At 35.7% G+C, this 22,953-nt stretch overlaps 4 protein-coding genes across 14 annotated transcripts; 3 read left to right on the forward strand and 1 right to left on the reverse strand.

Moving 5' to 3' along the window:
• The first annotated feature begins 1,305 nt into the window (after positions 1-1,305).
• On the forward strand, positions 1,306-12,636 carry pbxip1a (pre-B-cell leukemia homeobox interacting protein 1a). 6 transcript variants are annotated; one of them, XM_039678780.2, is made up of 11 exons: positions 1,306-1,601; positions 2,744-2,835; positions 2,931-3,015; positions 3,600-3,676; positions 4,288-4,909; positions 5,961-6,194; positions 6,369-6,392; positions 7,954-7,985; positions 8,071-8,133; positions 8,303-8,480; positions 10,594-12,636. In XM_039678780.2, exons 2-11 carry the CDS (start codon positions 2,770-2,772, stop codon positions 11,505-11,507), a joined length of 2,295 nt encoding a protein of 764 aa, XP_039534714.2. In that variant the 5' UTR covers positions 1,306-1,601; positions 2,744-2,769; the 3' UTR covers positions 11,508-12,636. The 6 variants fall into 6 exon arrangements, with proteins under 6 accessions (XP_039534714.2, XP_039534711.2, XP_039534716.2 ...); XM_039678777.2 differs by having other exon boundaries at positions 1,307-1,601; positions 3,600-3,694; XM_039678781.2 differs by lacking the exon at positions 1,306-1,601 and adding an exon at positions 1,673-1,898.
• Positions 12,637-13,713: 1,077 nt separating this feature from the next.
• Positions 13,714-22,813, forward strand: s100a11 (S100 calcium binding protein A11). The gene is made up of 3 exons (XM_039678785.2): positions 13,714-13,815; positions 14,254-14,408; positions 22,536-22,813. Exons 2-3 carry the CDS (start codon positions 14,280-14,282, stop codon positions 22,662-22,664), a joined length of 258 nt encoding a protein of 85 aa, XP_039534719.1. The 5' UTR covers positions 13,714-13,815; positions 14,254-14,279; the 3' UTR covers positions 22,665-22,813.
• On the forward strand, positions 15,493-17,995 carry LOC148970882 (uncharacterized). Of its 2 annotated transcripts, none has more exons than XM_089122550.1 (5): positions 15,493-15,653; positions 15,870-15,979; positions 16,136-16,874; positions 17,252-17,470; positions 17,791-17,995. In XM_089122550.1, exons 3-5 carry the CDS (start codon positions 16,243-16,245, stop codon positions 17,993-17,995), a joined length of 1,056 nt encoding a protein of 351 aa, XP_088978676.1. In that variant the 5' UTR covers positions 15,493-15,653; positions 15,870-15,979; positions 16,136-16,242. The 2 variants fall into 2 exon arrangements, with proteins under 2 accessions (XP_088978676.1, XP_088978675.1); XM_089122549.1 differs by having other exon boundaries at positions 15,497-15,653; positions 15,870-15,975.
• On the reverse strand, positions 18,214-22,427 carry LOC120485958 (G2/M phase-specific E3 ubiquitin-protein ligase-like). 5 transcript variants are annotated; one of them, XM_089122548.1, is made up of 14 exons: positions 22,172-22,427; positions 21,821-21,950; positions 21,623-21,744; positions 21,017-21,326; positions 20,825-20,910; positions 20,644-20,735; positions 20,533-20,566; positions 20,345-20,406; positions 20,166-20,252; positions 19,417-19,727; positions 19,159-19,337; positions 18,839-19,011; positions 18,549-18,763; positions 18,214-18,449 (listed from the first exon to the last, which is right to left on the reverse strand). In XM_089122548.1, exons 2-14 carry the CDS (start codon positions 21,942-21,944, stop codon positions 18,214-18,216), a joined length of 2,031 nt encoding a protein of 676 aa, XP_088978674.1. In that variant the 5' UTR covers positions 21,945-21,950; positions 22,172-22,427. The 5 variants fall into 5 exon arrangements, with proteins under 5 accessions (XP_088978674.1, XP_088978672.1, XP_088978671.1 ...); XM_089122546.1 differs by having other exon boundaries at positions 21,623-21,747; XM_089122545.1 differs by having other exon boundaries at positions 18,214-18,763.
• Positions 22,814-22,953: the final 140 nt, after the last annotated feature.

Consider the following 22,953-nt stretch of genomic DNA (forward strand, 5'->3'; position numbering starts at 1 on the left):
CACACTACCGGTCAAAAGTTTTAGATCGGTAAGATTTTTTTATGTTTTTAAAAGAAGTCTCTTCTGCTCACCAAGGCAGCAATTATTTGATAAAAAAAGAAGAAAAACAGTAACATTGTGAAATATTATTACAATTTAAAACAGCGGTTTTCTATATGAATATTCCTGTGATCAAAGCTGAATTTACAGCATCATTACTCCACTCTTCAGTGTTACATGATCCTACAGAAATTATTATAATATGATGCTCAAGAAACATTTATGATTAGCCTATTATCCATGTTGAAAACAGTTGTTTTTTTTTATTTTATTTCAGGATTCTTTGATGAATATAAAGTTCAAAAAACAGAATTGATCTGAAATGGAAAGCTTTTATAACATTAATCAACCATTCAAAAGTTTGGGGTCAGTAAGAATTTATTTTTTATTTTTGAGGGAAAGAAAGAAAATACTTTTATTCATAAAATTCATAAAGGATGAGTTAAATTGATCAAAAGTTACAGTAAAGACATTTATAATGTTAGAAAAGATTATTTTAAATAAATGCTGTTCTTTTGAACTTTCTATTCATCAATTTTTTTTGGGGGGGGGGGGGGTGGTACACGACTGTTTTCAACATTGAAAATAATAATTAATGTTTTTTGAGCATAAAATCAGCGTATTAGAATGATTTCTGATGATTTCTGGATCACGTGACACTGAAAACTGATGTGTAATCAGCAACAGCAATGATGTTGAAAATTCAGCTTTCAAATTACATTTTAAAATATATTAGAATAGAAAACAGTCCTTTTAAATTGTCATAATATTTCACAATATTACTGTTCATCATTTTTTTTTTTCATCAAATAAAGCAGCCTTGGTGAGCAGAAGAGACTTCATTTAAAAACATAAAAAAATCTTTCTGATCTAAAACGTTTGACCGGTAGAATATATATATATAGCCTATATATATATATATATATATATATATATATATATATATATATATATATATAAAATAGTCCTATATTTATATTTATTCTACTGGTCAAAAGTTTTAGATCAGTAAGATTTTTTTATGTTTTTAAATATATAGTATATTGTACATTAGCTACTGCATATCTATTTGATTTAACTCAGGATGTCTTAATTACAAAAGAACATGTTGCAACACAAGAGCAATGTTTATTTAGGCCAGTCCAGCTGTTGCAGACAGACATTTGGGAAGTCCCAACAGATTTAGCTCTTGCTCTGTAGACGTGTCAGTACACTGCTGGAGGAGAACATGTCTTCTCCCTATATATAGAGAGTTCATGCATGTCGGGACAGTCTTTCTTTACTCCTCCTCAAGTCAATGATAAGAGAGTACTTCACGTTTAGATTGTCCCTCACACCTGCGTTTGTCAGTCACAGCTGAAATGAGCAGTCTGTCTGAGCGACACGACGCTTCATTCCCATTGGCTGTGAGAGGATCTGAATCGGAGTCCCGTTGGAGAGAAACGCAAACTCGCAATTCCCGAAGTTGCGAAGTTAGCGAGACGGATCTCGCGTGTGGAGAAATTAAACGACTACGGACGGAATAACGCGTGCCCAACTCGACTGAGGCCGTTTTAAGCACGGTAAGCATTTTATATAAGAACATCCATCTGTAATGCGTTCGTAAAGATTCTTGTTTTATGCGGAAGAGGGTTGTGTTCATTCACCGCGGCGTGTAGTGTTGCCTGAAGGCTGAATCGGCCGCCGTACATAATGTAAACGCAGCCGACGTTGTGCATCACCATTATGATGATGACAGCTCGTCACCGAATCTTATATGTCCATCTAAACGCGATAAACAATAGGCCAGGAATTCAGCGAGGCCGTCCGACCATTTTTGGTCCCATTTAAGGGTGGCTTTAAATTTTGCAGCAGTGTTTGTGGGTTCTGTGTGTCTGGTGTTATGTAATAGCTGTAATCGTTGTTTTGTTGCCTGCATCGGTTCTCTCTCTAATTGATTAAATAAGGTGTACAGTCCGCCTGTGTGGATTATATAATAAGTGTGCTTAGGTTCACTGATGCTTGAGGAATGCAACAAAACAAAACAGATATAAATATGTATCTGCATCGTATTTTCTGTAAATCTGTTCAGAATATGTTTATGCTTTATTTGCTGTACATCTGTTAATTGTTATGTATTTAACGTAGTGAAAGATTCCTCCATTTTCTCACAAATTGTGTTTTTCCTTGTCTGTCACTCAAAATGTCTACACTCAGGTATTAACACAATGAGTCAAATATGGGATGTAAATATTGACAAATCTAGCATTCACTTGAATTGTTGAATTAACCGAAAATTTTGCATATCACACATATTAAAATGGTCTTTAGTAACCCCTTGGTGTCAAATATTGCTTGCAACTAATAGAACTCACTTAAAAGTAAAGAAATTATCTTAAGTTCTCTTTTCCTTTAGATTTGTGTGGGTTAGGTTACCATGGTTGTGTAAAAACATATAAGCACAGTTACATATATAATGACATTTTTGTGTTAAATTGATAAGATTTTTATTCCATGTTTAAAGAATCAATGTGCTTCATATGTCAGCCAAATATATATCAAAATGTAGAACAGTACTGTGTGCAGAGCATTGCTATAATTATGAAAACAGGATACTTAACAAGGCAACATTAATGTATGCTAGCACTCATTTTACTAAATATGATGGTCTGTGCAATACATTGAGTATTGAACTAATCTGCATGTGGTGATCTTCATTATGTAGGTGCTGTGCAGAGCCACAAGAGGGCCATGTCTGATAACAGCACCGGCAGCACCGGGTCATCCAGTAACAGCTGGACTCTTCTCTCTCCAGAGGTTTGCAAACCACTTGGTCAAAATGCTTGGGTCAGTGATATTATCTTTTGAATGAATAAATCAGGTGTTGTAGCAATGTGCACTTTTGATTTCAGGAAGCTGCCGCAGACCCTGCAGCACCAGTGGATGATGGGACGGAAAGTATTGGGGATGCACCCAGTCTTTCAGAGGAAATAGCAGGTTATTGGAACAGATAATAAACCAGTTTGTTTACACAATTGTTCAAAAGTTTGTGGTTAAATATATATATATAATTTATATTATATATAAATATTTTATATATAAATATTTTTTTCTTAAATATACATGCATGTGTGTGTGTGTATATATATATATATATATATATATATATATACAAAATAATTATACACTGTGCACCCACATATATTATGTGAACACAAACTTTTATTTTGGTTGCGATTAATCATTTGACAGCCCTTATATAAATGTATGTATGTGTATATATATATATATATATATATATAAATTTTATACTTTTATTCTGCAAGGATACATTAAAGAATTTTGAATTGTTACAAAAAAATGATATTTCAAATAAGTGCTATTCTAGTACATTAAAATAGAAAACAGTTACATCTCATAATTTTACTGTTTTTAGTGTTTAAAAAAAATATTGATTAAAATACTTACGAACCTCGAACTTTTGTATTATAATGTATATTAATGTGTTGCTTATCTCAATATTGGTGATAGTTGTAACCCCATTTTGTGGGCTTCGTAATGTGAAACAATGTTTATTTCAGGAAGCTCTTTGGAGGTGAGGTCACATGACCCTGAAACTCCAATGATGGAGAGTGTTTTGTCAGAGGAGGGTCACCAGGTCAGTGCATCGTCACTGGTATGTACAGCGCTGGACGTTCACTTACCATTCTATATGGCTGTTCACACTATTTGTTTTGCACACTTTGCACATCTGACTTGGTTTTAAAATTTAAAAACTGTCTACATTTTTGAAATTCTAAAATGAAGTCTGATTTTTTGGTTCAGACAGTGTAGCCATTATCCATTCGTGAATGTCTCCAAAAAAACCTGAAAAACACCTTTCTCTTCAATATATATATATATATATATATATATATATATTTAGTAGCATTTATGATTCCATGAATAACCTTGAAAAGATGCTATAGTGAAGAAATTATTAAAATATTCTTCACAGTAAGATTAAAAAGAATTTCACTGGTTCTTTGAAGATCTACCAAAAATAGATCTTTTATGTCATCACATTTGGACATCACCTTTACGTGCACTTAAAATTCGATCCAAGTGAAACTACAATATTTCTGTAAATATTTGAAATGGATTACAAACCTCTTTTTTCCCAATTTAACCACTAATTCTACTAAAAGTGGTGCAGACTGTTTCTCGATACTCAATGTCAAACTGTTCCCTCCCAAAACATTTACAGTTGTATGTTGTCTGATTATCCAGATTTGCCAGGAAACATCCCCGGATTTCTTTGAGGAAATGGCAGCATCCGGCCATGGCGATATTGAGCTTGATCCTGAGATCCATGCTCCTGTCATCCATGACACTATCACCAGTTCTCCCCCTGACAGTGACCTTCTGGGCGCTGTTCCCTTCAGCATCACTACAGAATCAGCCTTCCAGTTTTCAGAGGAGGCGGTCCTTGACGAACCGACTGAAGAGGACGTAACTGATATCTTCCCCGGCCAGCATGTTCCAGTTCAAGAAAGCCCCGCCCCGGACACAGAGCCCAGAATCACCTCGCCTCCCGAACCATTCAGAGAAATTAGCTCCTCGCTCGATGTCTCTGATGTTACCGCAGACATAAGCCCCGCCCCTAAAACTATTGAATCTTCTGCAATCCCTGTGCTTGATATTCATGCCGATGTACATCCCACCCCTGAAACCCCGCCTCTGGCCCCGCCCTCTGAGGCTGATGCAGGCTTTGGCTCCACACCAGAAAGCCCCGCCCCTTACAGTCCTTATCCAGAAACCATTGGTTCGGTTGAGACTGAGGAGGAGCCTATTTTTGAGAAAGACGAAATAGAGCTGCCAGATAAATTCCCTGATGTGATCAGAGAGCCAGGTATGACATTGACATTTGTTTTAATTATTAATAAATGTGCAATAAACTCTTTTACCTTTCTTTTTCATTATACTTAGTCTTTGTATTGTTTTACTTATTAATAGATAAATATATACATATAATAAAATACTAGTATAATAGTTTAATTAGTATATAAATGTATATATTTTTAACTTCTCATGTTATTTTGTCTTTGTTGTGTATATACTGTATATACAGTGTATATATATATATATATATATATATATATATATATATATATATAATGTGTGTGTGTATATATATATATATATATATATATATATATATATAAATTACAAAACATATTTATATATTTATTATAAATTATTGTTATTATATTTATTATAAATTCATTTATATATTCAAAATATTTTGTTTGTATTGTTAGACTTAATTATAATTATTTTATTATCATTATCAAAGCATTATGTATTTGAATAGTAGATAAAAGCGTCTGCAAAATTATTAAATTTGCGCTCAGCAAAATGTTACAGCTTTAATATATTATGTTGAGGGCTGTGAAACGATTAATCGCATCCAAAATAAAAGTTTATGTTTACATAATATACGTGGGTGCACTGTGTATAATTATTTTATATATATAAATACACACACATGCTTGTATATATTTAAGAAATATTTTCATGTATATACTGTATATAGATTTATATATAATTTATATTATATATAAATATTTTATATATAAATAATATTTTTTTAAATAGATTTATATATAATTTATATTATATATAAATATTTTTTTATATATTAAATATTTTTTCTTAAATATATGCATGCATGTGTGTGTGTATTTATATATATATACAAAATAATTATACACAGTGCACCCACATATATTATGTAATAATATATATACCCACATATGTAAACACAAACTTTTATTTTGGATGCGATTAATCACGATTAATCATTTGACAGCCCTAATTATTTTATATTAAAATGGTTTCTACCCACATTTACCATCTTTCTTCTAATCTTGCTTGTCCTTATTTTCTTCTGTATCATTTAGAATCTCTTGGTGCTGAATTCCCAGCGGGCACCTCAGCAGAAGATGATGGTTTGAGACACAGACATGTTCAACCCACAATAGTGTTGAAGCGAAGCTCTGACGACGAGGAGGAGGAGGAAGAAGAGGAGGAGTTTACTCTGCCAGTGAGGAAAGAGGAGAAACGAGGTTTCTCTTTGAATCAGCTGATAGTGGGTGCACTGGTCCTGCTTTGTGTTGGATCCTTCTTTTTCTCCGGTGAGTTTTGTGTGGCCACATTTTATAATTGGTGTATAATATCACACAAGACCTCGGTTGGGCATAACCATTAAGTGATTCATATTTGGTCAGTGGTTATGAATACATGCATACCACATTATATCCATTAATATCCCATTTTCAGTGGTTGCATTAATGTCATTATGCCTCCAGGTTCTGTGGTTGACCCGTCTGACGGTATGTTCAGAGTTTGAGCTAGGTGGCAGTATATGCTTGTGTTTGAGCTGTGGATAGGCGTTGCCCTCCTGTGCTAATGGTAGAGTTCGTTTACCATCACATATTTACATATTCAAACTTCAACAAATGAGTGAGGAAAAAAAGGTACATTTACCTGAGGGCAGTGTCTATCATCAGCCTATTTCATCACCCAGGATGCACTGCTTTACCAAGGGGCTTATGAGCTTGTTGCTTCTACTCTTACCTTTTAAAGTTGAAGTGTATAATTTTTGTGCCACCACTAGTGACATATTTTGCAAAACACACTTTCATTGCTTGGACAACATGTATCCCCTCGAATGTACGCTGTTGTTCAGGTCATTTAAACAAATTGCAATTTGGTGCCACTTTTGGCAAGAAATTACACACTTCACCTTTGTAATTCTTTAGCATCAGCAATGGCTGTCTCACCCTGAAATGGCTTAATGCTGAGATTCTGCTGACATTAAGTTTTTGTAGAGGTTACCATGGTTACTAAATAAAAAGTAATAAGTTAGTTTGTTTTTTGTTTGTGTGTAAACTGTTGAATTTGATAACACACTACTGTAAAAAAGTATGGGGCTTTTTTTAAAAGCAGTCTCTTCTATTCGCCAAAGCTACATGTATTTAATGAAAGACACAGTAAAAACAGTTATATTGTGAGATGTTATTATAATTTAAAACAACTGTTTCTATTTTAATATAATATAAAATGTAATTTATTCCTGTGACGCAAAGCTGAATTTTAGCATCATTACTCCAGCCTTCAGTGTCGCTTGATACATTTTTACATGATTCTTTGATAATTATTAGTTAAAATAACTACATTTATTGAAATAAATAAATCGTTTGTAACAATGTAAAAGTCTTTACTGTCTTTTAGTTTAATTGAATGCATCCTTGCTGAATAAAAGTATAAATTTTAGGGCTGTCAAACGATTAATCGTGATTATTCGCATCCAAAATAAAAGTTTGTGTTTACATAATATATGTGGGTGCACTGTGTATAATTATTTTATATACACACACATGCTTGTATATTTTTAAGAAATATTTTCATGTACATACTGTATATAGATTTATATATAATTTATATTATATAAATAAATATCAATATTTTATATATAAATAATATTTTTTTCTTAAATATACATGCATGCATGTGTGTATATATATATATATACACACACACACAAAATAATTATTCACAGTGCACCCACATATATTATGTAAACACAAACTTTTATTTTGGATGTGAATAATCGTGATTAATCGTTTGACAGCCCTAATTAATTTCTTTAAAAATAATAATAATAATAAAATAACTTGCTGACCCCAAACTTTTGAGTGTGTTCCAGAGAGACTTGCTTCATGTATCCAGACACAACATGCCAGTGAAAGACAAAATTGTGTGACTGCTGTTGCATTAACTACACTAACTTTTACTTGCATCATTTGAGTTTTTGACAGTAACAGTTTTATAATGTCTCTATGTATTTATGCATTCTCAACAAACATGACAAATCCATTTTCTCTCCTGTAGAGGATTTTGATGGTTCAGAATTAAGTGACCAGGTTAGTGCATTGCTTTATGTTCTTTTATTAATGACAAGTTGATTTCACCTGTGGCAGTCTCTGAGGATTTGTACCTTTTTTCCAGGAAGTCCTTGATAAACTTGCTCAAGAGAATACACAAATTAATATATTGGAGGCTCAGATTGAGGTTAGTCCCTTCTCTACATTCGTATATAAAGTTTTTCCTCTTAATGCCATGAAAGTTTTTTTCTTCTTTTCCACTAAGTGGGCTTAATGCACTTTCTATAGAGCGTACCAGGAGATTAGTTTAAAATGTTGAACTTAGGATGTTCCTTCTTTGTCTTTTTCATGATCAGTCACAGAAACAGGAGTTGGACCGGGCTCTGAAAATGACGACAGATATGCACAGCACTGAGAGAGGAGCGCTGGAAAACGAGAACACTAAATTGAAAGAACAACTGTCTGAACTGCCAGGTTTAAGAGACGAACTACAGACACTGAGAGCACGAGTTGCTGAGCTCGCAAAGCTCACAGGTATGACGAGGAAGAGTGGGAATGGCACATGCATAGTATTTGAATTGTAAAACTCAACATTTAAATTTGGATATTGTGGAAAGGGCTCTGAATGTACTTATAAATTGAACAGCGAAAAGACATCTTTTGGTTTACTAAGATGAATGAGGTTGTTAGGTTGTGAGGTTGTTTTTTAGCTATTGCACTACTGTTTAAAAGTCAGTATGATTAATAAAAAAATAAAAAATAATAATAATAATAATACAATTTTAAAAACGGCAGTTATATTAAATGAATCAAAAGTGTTACTAAAGACATTTATGTAACAAATTCATTCTATTGCAACTAAATTAACTTTGTATTTAAAGGATCATGAAAAAATTTCAACAAAAATATTAAGCAGCACAACATAATTCATGTAATGTCTCTTGAGTAGCAAATCAGCATATTAGAATGATTTCTGTAGGATCATGTGACACTGAAAAATTCAAATAGAAAACTAGAAACAATTGTACTGTTAAAATATGAACTGTTAAAATTTTAAACTGTTAAAATTAACAGTAGTTTGCAATATTACTGTTTTTACTGTATTATTGATCAATTAGACGCAGCATAAGAGACTTTTCTAAGTCGTTCAGTCAAGTCTGACCCCAACCTTTTGAACAGTACTGTATATTTAAAGTCCCCGTGAACCGGAAGTTGCAAACGATTTTTCTCCAGTGCTGTGACGTATTTCCAAGTGAAACGGAATATTGAACAGAGGGCAGGGTTTTACTCTAGCGCTCCTCCTCTCCATCTCTCGCTCATAGCAGACTAACGGTTTGAGGGGAGTGGTTAAGCATTTCCCCACCCAAACTGTGAAACCTACGTCATCAGAAAAAGAAACCGTTCCAGACCGGAAGTAACTTTTCAGATTTTGATTAAAGATTACTAAGGTAAAAAAATTTTTTTTATATATATTCACTTGCACGGATTAATTGTTCACCACAAGACTAGTAATATGCGCTAACAAAGTAAATAGGTTCAATTTTGATTTCACGGGGACTTTAAGTGCACAATAAATATTGGTAATGTAGAATGATATCGGAATCATATTGGTGGTCAGCTGATTTTTTTCTTATTTATTGGTACATGTCAATATTGGATATTTCATTGTGCGTGCTCATGTGTTTTATCTGTTCAAAAGTTTGGGATCAGTAAGATTTTTAAAAATGTTTTCAAAAGAAGTCTCTTCTGCTCACCCAGGCTGCATTTATTTGATGCATAATACACTAAAAACTGTAATATTATTAAAAATTTAAATAACAGTTTTCTATTTGAAGATATTTTAAAATGCAATTAATTGCAGTGATGCAAAACTTACTTCAGTCTTTAGTGTCACATGATCCTTCAGAAATCATTCTAAAGGCCTGTTCACGGGACGAATTTTGCATGCGATATTTGCCAACGTTTAACGCCTTGTGACTAAACAAAGGACACCAATGTGAGCGTGCACACCGACGCGGAAAACGGCACGCGTAAAAGCGTCATTTTTTTATAAACGCATCTGGTTTGACGCGCCGCGTCAAAAACTATCCGACCAATGAGATTGCCGCAGAAAAACGCCACTTGGGGGCGCTCAAACATGAAATAGTCTTGCCGAGCACACATACGTAACGACGAAGAAGATCTACGCCAAGTAGCGTCGCCGTCTACACTGCCAGGAAGAAATAAGACGAGAAAGATGCGAGGCAAGATGAATGTAGAGCTGCTGGTCTCGTTGGTGTTAGAACATAAAGAACTACATGACAAACGCGACAGCGACTACAAAAAATCTCGATAAAAGAGTACTGTTATGGAGTGTTATTGCAGAGGAAATGGGTGCCATCTAATGTCAGGAAACGAATTTGCAGGTTCACACAGCTCATCGTCAGCAAAAATCGCTTGGGTGTGAACACAAAAAATGCGTTGGCAAAACGCTGGCGAATACCGTGCGCCATTATTCGTCCCTGTGTGCACGACCCTTAATTTGTTGATTTGCTCATTTCATTCTTGTTATAAATTCTATTAGTTCGAAAAAATAGTGTGGACAAAAAGTATTATATATATTTTGCAGTGTATTCTTCACTATCATCTGTTTTTTTTCCTCCATCAGTTGAAGATAGTCCACAACAGGCCCCTGACTCTGGGTCCCCGCCTTCCACTGCTGAGTCCAGCCCAGAAGGAACTGAGAAACCCTGGGATAAGAAAGAGGAACTCAAGCGGCAGAAAGCTCTTTTGGAGGAGAGCAGGACGAGGCTGGAGGGAATGAAGAAACAGGGCTTGAGGGAGAGCTTGGTGGAAATGCAGAAGAGACTCTCCAAACAGGTGGACCAGCTGGGCAAGCGCGAAGACTGGAAGAGGAAACACCAGGAGCACAAAGGAGAAAAGAAGGAATGGGGCAGAAAGAAAGAACATGACAGTCGCTGGAAGAAGGACGAAACAGGGAGCGGGAAAGAGTGGAAGCGTGGGAAGGACAAAAGGAAAGACCATCTCAAGAAGTACAAAGAAGAATGGGACCACAAGAAAGATGAGAGAAGGCAGGAGAGGGAAAGAAGACAGAAGGAAAGACCTTGGGAGGCCAAACCTTCCAAGCATCATCATCATCATCATCATCATCACCACAAGGAGCAGGTAGACTTCTGGAAACACCAAGAAGAGAAGCTCAGGAGGAACCGACACCCTGCCGAGGGCTGCCATGGCGTATCCAACTGCGCCGACGCCGAGGGGCTTGTTCCTGTGAAGCTCGTGGAGTTTCAGGACCTTCTTGAGATCTACTTAAGCAAACTAGAGGGAGTTCCTCAGGAAAGCAAGGAGTCTCTCAGCCGCCTCACCGCCCAGTTCTTCAGCGGCGGCTTTTTCGCTCACGACAGAATGCTCTTCAGCGACTTCGCCGAGGACGTTGCAGATATCCTGGAAGATCTGGCAGATGGTTTAGAAGATGAGCAGCATGACAATGATTCCCTTGAAGATGAGATGGAGGAGTTTGAGAAAGAGGTACTGTTAAAGTTCGCCGCACCTTTGGCGTAATTGGTGCCGCCCACCCTAGAAACTAAGTTGAACGGAATTGGGAAAAAACACTAAGTGAAAGAAAACAATCTTAGCTGTTACTTTCTCCGGTCTTTACGGACGGTAGATGTAGTTTAATGCATTGTGTGTGAGGATTCTCCCTTCGGAGTCTTGTTCTTAGTGAAGTCCCACCTGTGTGTTGGGTGTTTTGTTGTAAGCTACCTCCCTTGGTCCTGTTCTTCAACGCCAAACCCTTTGACTCTTGCTTGCTGTGTAAAGAATCAGTCATCTTAAGCATTAAGTGTTTGCACATGAATGAAACTGCTTTACTTGCAGATAGATCAATCACCTAGTACATGTGGAGTTGTATGAACGAAATGAACGCTAAAGTGGGAAAGTGCAATGAAGTGCAAAAGAATGTCCCTATTTAGTTACCCGAGCTCCCAAAATCGTCTTCAAAACAATAAAATGTAGAATGTCAGGATTTTTATTTTAGTTGTAATTTTGTTTTAGGTCCTGGCTTCTTCTCACCTACCCATGATTGTGCTTACTAAGCTGATGTCAAACTGGTTTCTTTAAGTTTTGAGATTTTAGAGGTCATTGTAAGCGTTCGGTTTCTCAGTTTCTTACCCCAACTCAAGTTCTGCTCGCAATTAATTTAAATTACAAAACAAAATGAATGTTTCTTTATGGAATTTGATATGTTAGATTATGTGCCTTTACTAGTGAGCAAAGAACGCTGGTACTGAAATGAATGGTCTGCCCAAAAACACACAACTGAAACTGAACCGGAGAGAGTTTCAATAATTGAGTAGTTTGCACTGTGGTGATGTGGACATTTATTTATATCCTCCTTCTATCTTAGGAAAACAGCCATTGTAATGAATCATCGAGATCATTTGATTATAGCCGTGTTATTGTTTTGCTACACTCTTCTGGAGTGAATACCTATAATTTTTGCCTTTTCTTGTCCAATTTGTAAATATAAGAGAAAAAAATTAATGGAACATATAATTTAAGGTAAGTTATCATATGGCACAGTGATATTTTATTGAAAGGAAACTTAAAACCACTTCAAATGAAAGGTAATACAAGACCAAATGTCACAATGTATCAATTTATGATGATTATTAAAACAATGTCCCATTGCCATGAGAATTCTTCTTTATTAAGGGATTGCATTGTTCATTTTATTTCATTGTTTGTTTACAACGGAACGGACAAATCAGAAATAGGTTTTTCCTTGAGGATTTCTGGTCTCGTTTATATTTTAACCTTTGAAAACCTGTTTAAAATGATTAAATTGACCTTTTTGGGTTAATATTCTGCATACATATCATTCACAATCAGTATTGACCTCTAAAACGGATCTGAAGCAGACGTATTAGTGAGGGCTTTGTATGTCTGTTGGTGCTGAGTAAGTTTTGATGGAGTTATCAGATGAAGTTTCCCTGATGACAGATGTTTGGATTGACAACATTAAGGAAACCTGATAGGGAGGGAGGTGTAGAGTAATCAACAGACATGTTAGGTTGAGATTAGAAATAATCACAAACAAATATAAATAGGACATTTTCTCAGAAACATTAACCACTGGTCTGTCAGATATACGCCATATTTTATCTTCTGGATTTCTATAAATGCATTGTGTGTGTGGTCCTGGTGAAGCCAATGTCGTGAGGGTGAAATGTTTCATTTAGACATTTTTGGTCCTTATGAAGACAACCGCTTATAGTTATAAATCATATGGAAAAATGCAAAAAGGTTTCTATGAGGGGTGTTTTCAGGGTTAGGGAATATAATATACAGTTTTTACAGTACAAAAACCATTATGTCTATGGAAACTCCTCATAAAACATGTAAACACAATGTGTGTATATTATGGTTTACTTGTGAGGGCCAAATGTCCTTACTTATATAATGAAATATTATGACAGCCAACCACTAGTCTTCACTATGTAAAAAGGCTTCTAAATTGGCCCAAACACACTTTTATTTATAGTTTTGTGCACATTTCAGTGAGGGATGTGTTTAGGGGTAGGGGTTTGGTGATAGAAAATGCCATTAACCTGATCTAAAATCAATGTAAGTCTATTTAATGTCCTCACTAATGTAGAGAAACAAATGTTTGTATGTGTGTGAAAGAGTCTAAACTACTTTTCTATGGAAATATTTAAGCAGGAGATAGATAAGAAAATCCTGACTTGTGAAATGGAGCGGTGGGCGTGATTTTTGGTTTTCTGCTGAGTTTGCCGGTCAGATGAAGAGAATATAAGGTGAGAGGTGGTCATTTACACAACTCAAGACAAAACATCACTCCTCAGGCCAGGTAAGCCTATGATACTTATTCATTTTTTTTATTGAATAATTTTTAGTATGCACTGGATATACCTTTTTGGCCTTAACTGGTTAGGGGTCACCTTATAATGAACATCATTGGATCATTTTTTCACATTTTTCTTTGTAAGACACAAAATGACTTACCTAGCAGAATGTTCAAGCTGCACTTTCCCATAAAATTGAAGTGGTGTATCACCATCCACTTTCTCCGTATGTATACAAAAGCTTGGATATTTTGCTAAATCTCATGCAGGATTGGAACAACAAAAGGGTTAGATGACATTTATTACTTGTGTTGATTTATGTTTTTTTTTTTTTTTAAATTGTGTTTTAACCTCATATTCACTTGAAATACGGTTATTGTAAGTCTCACACCAGATTTGTCTATTCGAAAGGACTAACCTGTATATGACCTTGTAATCTCCAGCCACCGAAGCATTCGACTCCTAAATCATGGAATCTGCCATTAACACGCTCGTCTCCCAGTTCAAGACTTATGCTGGGAAAGATGGCTCTGCAAAAACATTGAGTAAGGAAGAGTTTCAGAGTTTGGTCACATCCCAGTTACCTAACTTTGTAAAGGTAAGCCTTTTGAGTTATTAAAATGGTCAGTATACTGTGTATATTCCTAAATTCAGGTCTACACTTTGGGATAGTTCGCCCAAAAATAAAAATTCTGACATTATTTACTCACCCTCAAGTTGTTCCAAACCTGTATGAATTTCTTCTGCTGAACACAAAAGAGGATCTGAAGAATGTCGGGAACCAAACAGTTGATGGACCCCATTGACTTCCATAGTACATATTTTCCCATACTAAGAAAGTCGGAATGGGATCCATCAACTATTTGGTTACTGACATTCTTCAAAGTATTTTCTTTTGCGTTCATAAAGAAATTCATACAGTCATGTAACATTTAAAAGCTTTTTTTTTCTTCTTACTTTAAATTTCCACAGAACAATAAAACCAACTCAAAATGGTTCTCATTAAGAAGAGGCATGTCTACTAAATCTAAGGTGCTGCAAAGAACTATTCTTTTTAGCAATAGCTACAATTAAAAATATTGAAAGACTAATGTAGACATATTAATAATGTCAAAAACACTAAACATTGATCAAAAATTAAAATGGAAAAACCAATTCAAAACTATTAATACAAATATAACAATTTCAATGATACCAAAGTAACATTGGTGTACAGCATGATGACTTTTACTACAAAAATAATTATTTTACTCTTCTTTTTTCATATAAATATATAAAATTTAAGGTTATTTACAGTGTTTGATCAGCATTCTATGTTGTGAGACTCGAGGGACACGAGGACCATTTTAGAGGCCTGGTGCGAGTTATTAGTAAACCACATCCCAGTCCTCTAAAGAATTCCATGTGAGTCACATGTTTGTGATTTTGTGGAGAAAATAACACAAATCCTTCCTTCAAAACTCTAAGATTATAGAAAGAACTTACTGCTAGTGTGTACGGAAACAAACCAGCCGCTTTCATTATGTCTTCATCTAAACTATGCCAGAGACAATGGAACAAAAATTGCCACATCAGAGCATTTACTGTTTGGCCCATCCAGAACAGGAACTCCCCCCATGCCCTGACCTACGGTGGCCCAGTAGTGCACAACACAACGAAATTCAAAAAGCAAACATAAGTTCACAACACAACGGAAACAAGCCACAACACAACGAAATATCCACAACACAACGAAATAGCCACAACACAACGGAAATGCTCCCGACCACCAGGGGGCAGTGCCGGCACTGAAAATAGATTTCCTCAAGCGTCGAATCAGGACTTGATCGGGACACACGTCTGTGTAAGTTATCTTAATATGTCTATTTGATTTTTAAATGAACATATACTTTATCAGAACGTTTTAATATCCTGATCATCTTAAATTATCGATTCATGAACCGAGTATATAACGTTACGTTAGATAAACTCATTTTTAGTTAACTTTTTAGCTCTGTTTTTGTGTCGTGAACACTTGATAACGTTAGCTGAACTGTTATCATTTCTACTATTGTCCTAGGCTGGGATGTTTTGTCCATTTTGTGGAAACGATCTGAGAACGGTTACAGCCTTTTGCAGCTCGTGTGGCTCTAATCTCCAGTTTTTGTCAAATGAAGTTGAACGTGGTATGTAAGTTATGCGTTTAGTCTGCCTTAAAACCTTAAGTTACTGTTATTTGAGCACAATGTTTAAGTTTATTAACTAAATTCTGAGTCAGATGTTTCTACCAAGTTAAAGTTGTTACTTAATAATACCCTTATTATTATTATATTTGTTTATGGTTAGAGTCATCAGTCCCTGTTTGTGAGGATGATCTTCTTCGAAAGTACTTCAGAGATGGACACACTTACAGTGTCATATTGGATTTCTTGGAATTGAAGCACAACATTAAAATGAGCCTTCGTACCCTGAAAAAAAAATTGAACAGACTGTCTTTGTACAAACGAAGAAACTACTCGCCTTTGGACACTGTCCGGACAGCTATTGTTGGCGAGTTGAATGGTTCTGGACAGCATTATGGTTACCGCACAATGTGCCAGACCCTGCGTCAAAAACACAATCTTACAGTGAGAAGGCAAGATGTAATGCTTATGCTAAAAGACCTTGATCCATTAGGCATTGAACAACGCTCAAGAAGAAGATTTGTGAGAAGAGTTTATCATTCTTTGGGGCCAAATCATGCCTGGCACATTGATGGCTATGACAAATTAAAACCATATGGTTTAGCTATAAGTGGCTGCATTGATGGTTACTCACGCAAAGTAATGTGGTTAAACTGTGGAGCTAGCAATAACAACCCAGACATTATAGCTGCTTATTACCTACAGTGTGCTACACAATTTGGAGTCATACCAAAGCTTCTTCGCACAGACTGCGGCACTGAAAATGGAACTATGGCTGCAATCCACTGTTCTCTGAGATCAGTCCACACAGATGACCTTGCAGGGGCTTCAAGCCATATGTATGGCTCATCAACCACAAACCAACGAATTGAAAGCTGGTGGTCATACTTCAGAAAACAAAGGTATAACAGTCATGATATTTAGGGGTTTTATTTAATATATTTTCTTGCTAAATTTTAGTTTGAATTTAATGTGCAGTTACACGTTAGAAAAAAGCTTATAAAATTAATGCCCAGCTTCACAGACGAGGCTTGTCCTAGACTAAAATGCAAGTTTTAGCCGTTTTAAATAAGAGCCACTTTCACTGACGAATCTTAAAAAATTGTTAGTGCCATTGTTGTCTCAAAATGTCTCAGTCATTTTTTTTTCTCTGGGACATGTTTATAAAAGCTACTTAAATGCCGTACTAAAGCCTAATCCTGGCGCATTCTAAGGCCTGTCTGTGAAAACGAGCCTAAACGTCTAAAAAGGATGTTGGTATTGTGGTTTTATTTCATAGGTCTCAGTTCTGGATGGATCTGCTGAATGACTTGAAAGAGAGACAACTCTTTAATGGCAGTCATGAGCACATATGCTTGGTACGTTATGTGTTTTTAAGTGTGCTACAGATGGACCTTGATGAATGCAAAGAAATCTGGAACACTCACACGATTAGGGCAGTTAAACAGTCTCGCTGTCCTTCTGGTAAACCAGATGCAATTTACGCTCTTCCACACAGGTCAGTATATGACTATATTAAATATTTCACTTATTTGCATTTTTTTAATATAATTTTTAAAATGATATTTAACACAACTACAAACTCACCAATGTTTTTACAAAGCCGTGTGGCTTACTTCCATATAACAAAAAATGTGATATGATACACAATATTAGTTTCACTCACTAATAAATTGAAAAGAGATTCTGGCTAACATTATATTCCACAAAAGAAAGTCATTCAACTTTGGATTGACAAGGTTTTATTTTAATTAAAAATTAACCTTTATCACTGTACTTTTATTTTTCACACAAAACTTTTTCCTCTTTTACTTAAAGGTTTAATGGGAGAGAATGTGGATTTCGTGTCTCAGAGGAAGACTTGAACCAGTTTTTCATTGAACCTACTCTCAGTACATGTGGAGATGAACAGCTTCAGGCAAACTTTGAAGAACTGTGCACTCGAAGTAATTTGACTACACCTCACACCTGGGAGACTGCTGTGGAGAACTATATAACTTTGAAAAACATGGCCCACATTTAAAGGGTTAGTTCACCCATAAATTAAAATTCTGTCAGTAATTACTCATCACCATCATGTTGTTCCAACCCCATACGACCTTTGTTCATCTTCGGAACACAAATTAAGATATTTTTGATTAATCTTACAGGGTTGGAACAACATGTGGGAGAGTAATTACTGACAGAATTTTTTTTTTTTTTTTTGTGAACTATCCCTTTAACATTTTACATTGTTCTACTCTACTGCAATCCAAAACCAGGTGAGTTTTGGATACCAAAGTCCATTGCATTTTTGAAGTCTTCATAGCTTTTAGACATTGGCAATTTGATTGTATTGGCACATGTGCTGGCAATGGGAAATTTAGAAGTGCTCTCAAAAGTCAGTAGGGGCTGAGGCTGAATTGTTGAAGGAGGCAGTGAATCCAGTCCTGTAGCAAACATCAGGATGTCCTGGAGGGAGATTGCAGTTTCTTGTTCTGAAAAAAAAAAAAAAAAGTAAAAGAAAATAAAAACTCCACAATGGAATGATGAAATATGTACAAAACAACAATAAAATGTGTTTATATATCCTTTACCTCCAGTGTCAAGCAGATAGTCTCTCCAGTATCCTAAAATCCTTGTTTCTTCTTGTCGTCTGGTGCAACCAACTTCACTGAGCTGAGCCTTGAAGACAGCCTCCACTGATTCAGGTGTTAGTTTCTCAACACTGTAGCACATGTAGGGTCTGAATACACTTGGGTGTTGTTCCAGGGCATGGATGACATCCAGGGTGGAAAGACCGTCGCTAAATCTGGAAGCAAAACAAAGTACTGATAATAATGATGATATAAATGATAATATGCTCTCAAATTAGGAACCAACTTACTTTTGTATTGAGTATTGGTTTCTGTAAATTATGTACCACTGTATGAAATCCTTCACAATGTTTTCTTTGCCTTCTACACTTTGTGGGTTATGAAAACATCCAGCAGTCTGCAGCAAGCTGGAATACTTATCCACGAGCATGTGTAATTCATCCAATGATGCTGCACTAGATATCTGGTAAATAGGATAAATTAAAAAGGAGCAATTGAATTCGAATACATTTTTCTTACAGCAAATACCAGAACAAAATTGTAACTGTTAATCCATAAACCATTATTACGGACACAAAAATCTTAAAATGAGCTTAAAAATTGAATCCACCTCAACTAAAGCTGCCTTCATGATCTCATCTGTTATATCTTCAACTGTTCCATTAATGGCCGTCCTTCCAGTGAGGTGATCGTATAGCATATCTGAGAGGAAGCGAGGACCTGGACCACCGTGAACAATAGAAACCGCAATCATCTGCCCCGCAAGGAAGTATTCATCTTCTCTGGCAGCTATAGTAAATTGTTTTGTCCAGTTAGTATAAAACAAGACAATTATGAATAGGGCAGATGAAATTAGTAAACAATTTACCTGCACTGTTAAAGGTGAGAAATCTCCTATTTTCTGGACCATCAAAGATTCTTCGTGTCCTTAAACAGTCCATTAGGAGGGTTAGAAACTCACGTTTGGGACCACCTGTGTCCACTGCATCTTCAGTTGTGCCTTCGTCATCCGTGAATTTAACAAGCATGTCGTGTAATGGGTTGTATGATGCACGTCTGAATCCACGAACAGCTCCATCCCAAACATTGGCTCTATTTATGTTGAATCTGCTGCAACATGTTTTTATTATCTTCAATGCGAGATCTGACACAATGTCTGCAGAAGTTAATACATCCGTTCTGTAATAAATAGAGTTTTTGATAAAGTTAAGTAAAATGATAATAAAATAAAACAATTAGTCAATACATTTAGGAACATGACATTGAGATGGAATACTTCATAAATTAAAGGGTTAGTTCACCCAAAACTGAAAATTCTGTCAGTATTTACTCACCCTCATGTTGTTCCAAACCTCTGTGTTTATTTGTTCTGCTGAACACAAAGGAAGATATTTGGAAGAATGTTTTAATCAAACAGATCTCAATCCCCATTGACTTCCACAGTAGGAAAAATACATACTGGTAGTCAATGAAGAATGAGATCTGTTTGATTAAAACATTCTTCCAAATATCTTCCTTTGTGTTCAGCAGAACCCAAAAAACACATGTTGGAACAACATGAGGGTGAGTAAATACAGACAGAATTTTCAGTTTTGGGTGAACTAACCCTTTAAGTACCTTTCTTCTTGAACATCTTGTCTGCTCTCATCAGATGCTTCCGAGTCACTGTCGATTATTATTGGGGCATAGAGACGTGTGTAATTGCTGTAAAAAAAGACAGATTAACAAGAATTTACATTTGTAAAGCAAATCATTTATTTTTTTAAACTCTTTTTGAGATAATACAAGTGGCTTACCTGTAGCACTTTTGTTGGCCATGTGGGTGTTCTTTGATATTTGTTCCATTTTTTCCTGCTTCCTAGATTTGTCAGAAATGTAACAATTATTAAAATAACATTATAACTTACCATTATAAAGACCGAATAAATTTTTTCATTCGTTGTAACAAAGTAACTTTGCAAGGTATGAACAATTATGAACTTACTTGGTCCAAAAAAGGCAGAGAGAGATCAGGGGGTCTGAAAAACAACTACTGTGAATTAATTTGAACAACTCCACTCCTAACCACTAAATGTCCTGTTAACTATGCTAATACCTGTTTGAATTGCTTCCTGCATTTGATGTGCTTCCTGCATTTGGTGTGCTTCCTGCATTTGGCGTGCTTGCTTCATCTGGAAAATCCCATATCTGTAAAGAAACAAACAAGCCACTTGTTACAAAGAGTTACAATTAAATGTTATATTTATTTAAGGAGACATGCAGTTAAATGCACCCACCAAAGTGTCACTCTCATAATGTGGACTGTGAGAGGTAGACTTTACTTGCACTTCACTGTCTTCACTAGAAGAATCCCCAGAGCAGTCTTCAAACAACAATGAAAGTAATAAATTCACTTTGATTTAAACCCATTAGTGTAAATAGTGTTGTATATGTCTTTGTAAGATTTTCATTAAATTAAATATGCTTACCATTAGCTAAGAAGTCTTGAAATGTGCATATAAACAGAGTTATTCTTTGATAAGCCTTTCCAATTGCCTCTTTGTACAGGTGTAGTTTGAAAGGGGTGTTTGTTCCTGGAATGTTCTTCACCTCTGAACCATCTGGGTACAGCAATACATAGGGGCCCTCTTCCATATCCTGATTAAAATCTCTTACTTTCTTTTCAGCAGCAATTAAAAGTTGCTCAGATGACCAAATAGGTTGAACATCAAGAGGCAGGGTCTTCCCTCTGATAGGCTTTAAAACACCACCATGTCTCCACATAACTCCAACATAAATCTACACATAAAAAGAATAAATAAAAATGTTAAGTGTCACAAACTGAAATTTAAAATTAGCTTTAACTTGGGGCATGTGACAATTTTATAAAATATTTATAAAACTATTTTGTCATGGAACATAAAACTGATAGATTAAAAGATAATCATGTTTTTGAAAATAGTTGACATCTTTTCTCAATTCCACAACTGGGCTGAAATCCATAGGAAACATGCATCATGATTCTATATCCTTTAAAGTAATTATGAAATGGGAGTTGAAATAGTCTTGATCCCTATTGTGGCATATAAAGATACCTTCACTGTTTTTTTATCCTTCTTAGATTCCTGACTTTTCTTAGTAAAGAAGGTTTTCCTCTCCTTCTCCTTCAAAGCCCTGAACTTCATGAAGGAATCCACTGTGCTTCTGTCTGATTTCCCTGCTTCAAACACATTGTCATATAAAAATCTCTCAAATTTCACTCGACAGTACACCAAGCAGATATTGTTGCCTACCTGCACTCGTGCTTGCCTCATTTTCACCAGGAACTTTATTTTTCAGAAATGTTATGTTTTTACCACATGCACTGCAAAACGCAGGACAGTTTTCCAGTGTAGCGCCACAAAACGGACAATACATTGTGATCTGCAAAAAGAATTACTAACTTTAGTTTAGGGAAGAAGCAGTCTGTTAGGGCATTCAGACTAAAATAATCTTTTGAAATAAAATGTTGACTCAAAATCATAGTGACTATACTTTTTTCGCAAGTAGGCCTACACAGTAATTATATATCTTCTACAAATATTGTGTTTAACAACGCTAAAAGTAAATATTATATATTTTAATATTTACTTGCTTTTACTTACATTCACATTCTTCTTGTCGTGTGTCTGTGCGAGTGAAAAGCATCCAGTCCGCCAAAGATAACCAAAGACAGATGGGCGATTGAGAGCAATTAACCATTTACAGAGACCCCCTGCCCCCTAGTGGTCGGGAGCATTTCCGTTGTGTTGTGGCTATTTCGTTGTGTTGTGGATATTTCGTTGTGTTGTGGCTTGTTTCCGTTGTGTTGTGAACTTATGTTTGCTTTTTGAATTTCGTTGTGTTGTGCACTACTGGGCCACCGTACTGACCTAATAGGTCAGCAGAAAAGAATGCAGAGTATCAGTGACGATCACTAGATGGAGACACAATCATTGCAAGTGACTAATTCAATGTGTCCTCTCGCAGAATTCCTCTGACCCAGCCACCATTGACCAGCTCATGAGCTCATTGGATGCGAATAACGACGGAGAGCTGACCTTCCTGGAGTTCTGGCAGCTTATTGGCAATGTGGCGAACCAACATGGCGGCTTTTAGCCAATGAAGAAACATTCCGCAATGTCATTCAATCACTTTAATTTTACCTTGTGACTTCCTGATGTAATTATAACACAGGCCGTGCTGTTGCACAGTTAATGATTCTCCAAGGTGACGGAAAATAAAAGAAAGCTTTCTTTGATTCTCAAGGTAATCTTGTCTTGCCTCTTTATTGACCATGCAATATAAGATTCATCTCACCCATTCTTTTGTGTAGCGCATCTGATTTAATAGCATCATTTATGGTCACCCAACACCAGCCCGAGGCTCTCAACTATCACATTGCACG

Source organism: Pimephales promelas, chromosome 18, assembly GCF_988280905.1.
Source record: "Pimephales promelas chromosome 18, fPimPro1.hap1.1, whole genome shotgun sequence".
NCBI classification, from domain to species: domain Eukaryota; kingdom Metazoa; phylum Chordata; class Actinopteri; order Cypriniformes; family Leuciscidae; genus Pimephales; species Pimephales promelas.

What these genes read in the sequence shown, in the direction of transcription:
- pbxip1a (XM_039678777.2), top strand. Translation starts at nt 2,770, where the DNA reads ATGTCTGATAACAGCACCGGCAGCACCGGGTCATCCAGTAACAGCTGG. An exon ending in AGGTCAGTGCATCGTCACTG is followed by an intron (nt 3,695 to 4,287) that starts GTATGTACAGCG and finishes CTGATTATCCAG; the next exon opens with ATTTGCCAGGAAACATCCCC. An exon ending in TGATGTGATCAGAGAGCCAG is followed by an intron (nt 4,910 to 5,960) that starts GTATGACATTGA and finishes TGTATCATTTAG; the next exon opens with AATCTCTTGGTGCTGAATTC.
- s100a11 (XM_039678785.2), top strand. Translation starts at nt 14,280, where the DNA reads ATGGAATCTGCCATTAACACGCTCGTCTCCCAGTTCAAGACTTATGCT. An exon ending in AGTTACCTAACTTTGTAAAG is followed by an intron (nt 14,409 to 22,535) that starts GTAAGCCTTTTG and finishes GTCCTCTCGCAG; the next exon opens with AATTCCTCTGACCCAGCCAC.
- LOC148970882 (XM_089122549.1), top strand. Translation starts at nt 15,876, where the DNA reads ATGTTTTGTCCATTTTGTGGAAACGATCTGAGAACGGTTACAGCCTTT. An exon ending in GTCAAATGAAGTTGAACGTG is followed by an intron (nt 15,976 to 16,135) that starts GTATGTAAGTTA and finishes GTTTATGGTTAG; the next exon opens with AGTCATCAGTCCCTGTTTGT. An exon ending in TCATACTTCAGAAAACAAAG is followed by an intron (nt 16,875 to 17,251) that starts GTATAACAGTCA and finishes TTTATTTCATAG; the next exon opens with GTCTCAGTTCTGGATGGATC.
- LOC120485958 (XM_089122543.1), bottom strand. Translation starts at nt 21,944, where the DNA reads ATGTATTGTCCGTTTTGTGGCGCTACACTGGAAAACTGTCCTGCGTTT. An exon ending in CAAGATGTTCAAGAAGAAAG is followed by an intron (nt 19,728 to 20,165) that starts GTACTTAAAGGG and finishes TATTTATTACAG; the next exon opens with AACGGATGTATTAACTTCTG. An exon ending in AACCAATACTCAATACAAAA is followed by an intron (nt 18,764 to 18,838) that starts GTAAGTTGGTTC and finishes TTTTGCTTCCAG; the next exon opens with ATTTAGCGACGGTCTTTCCA.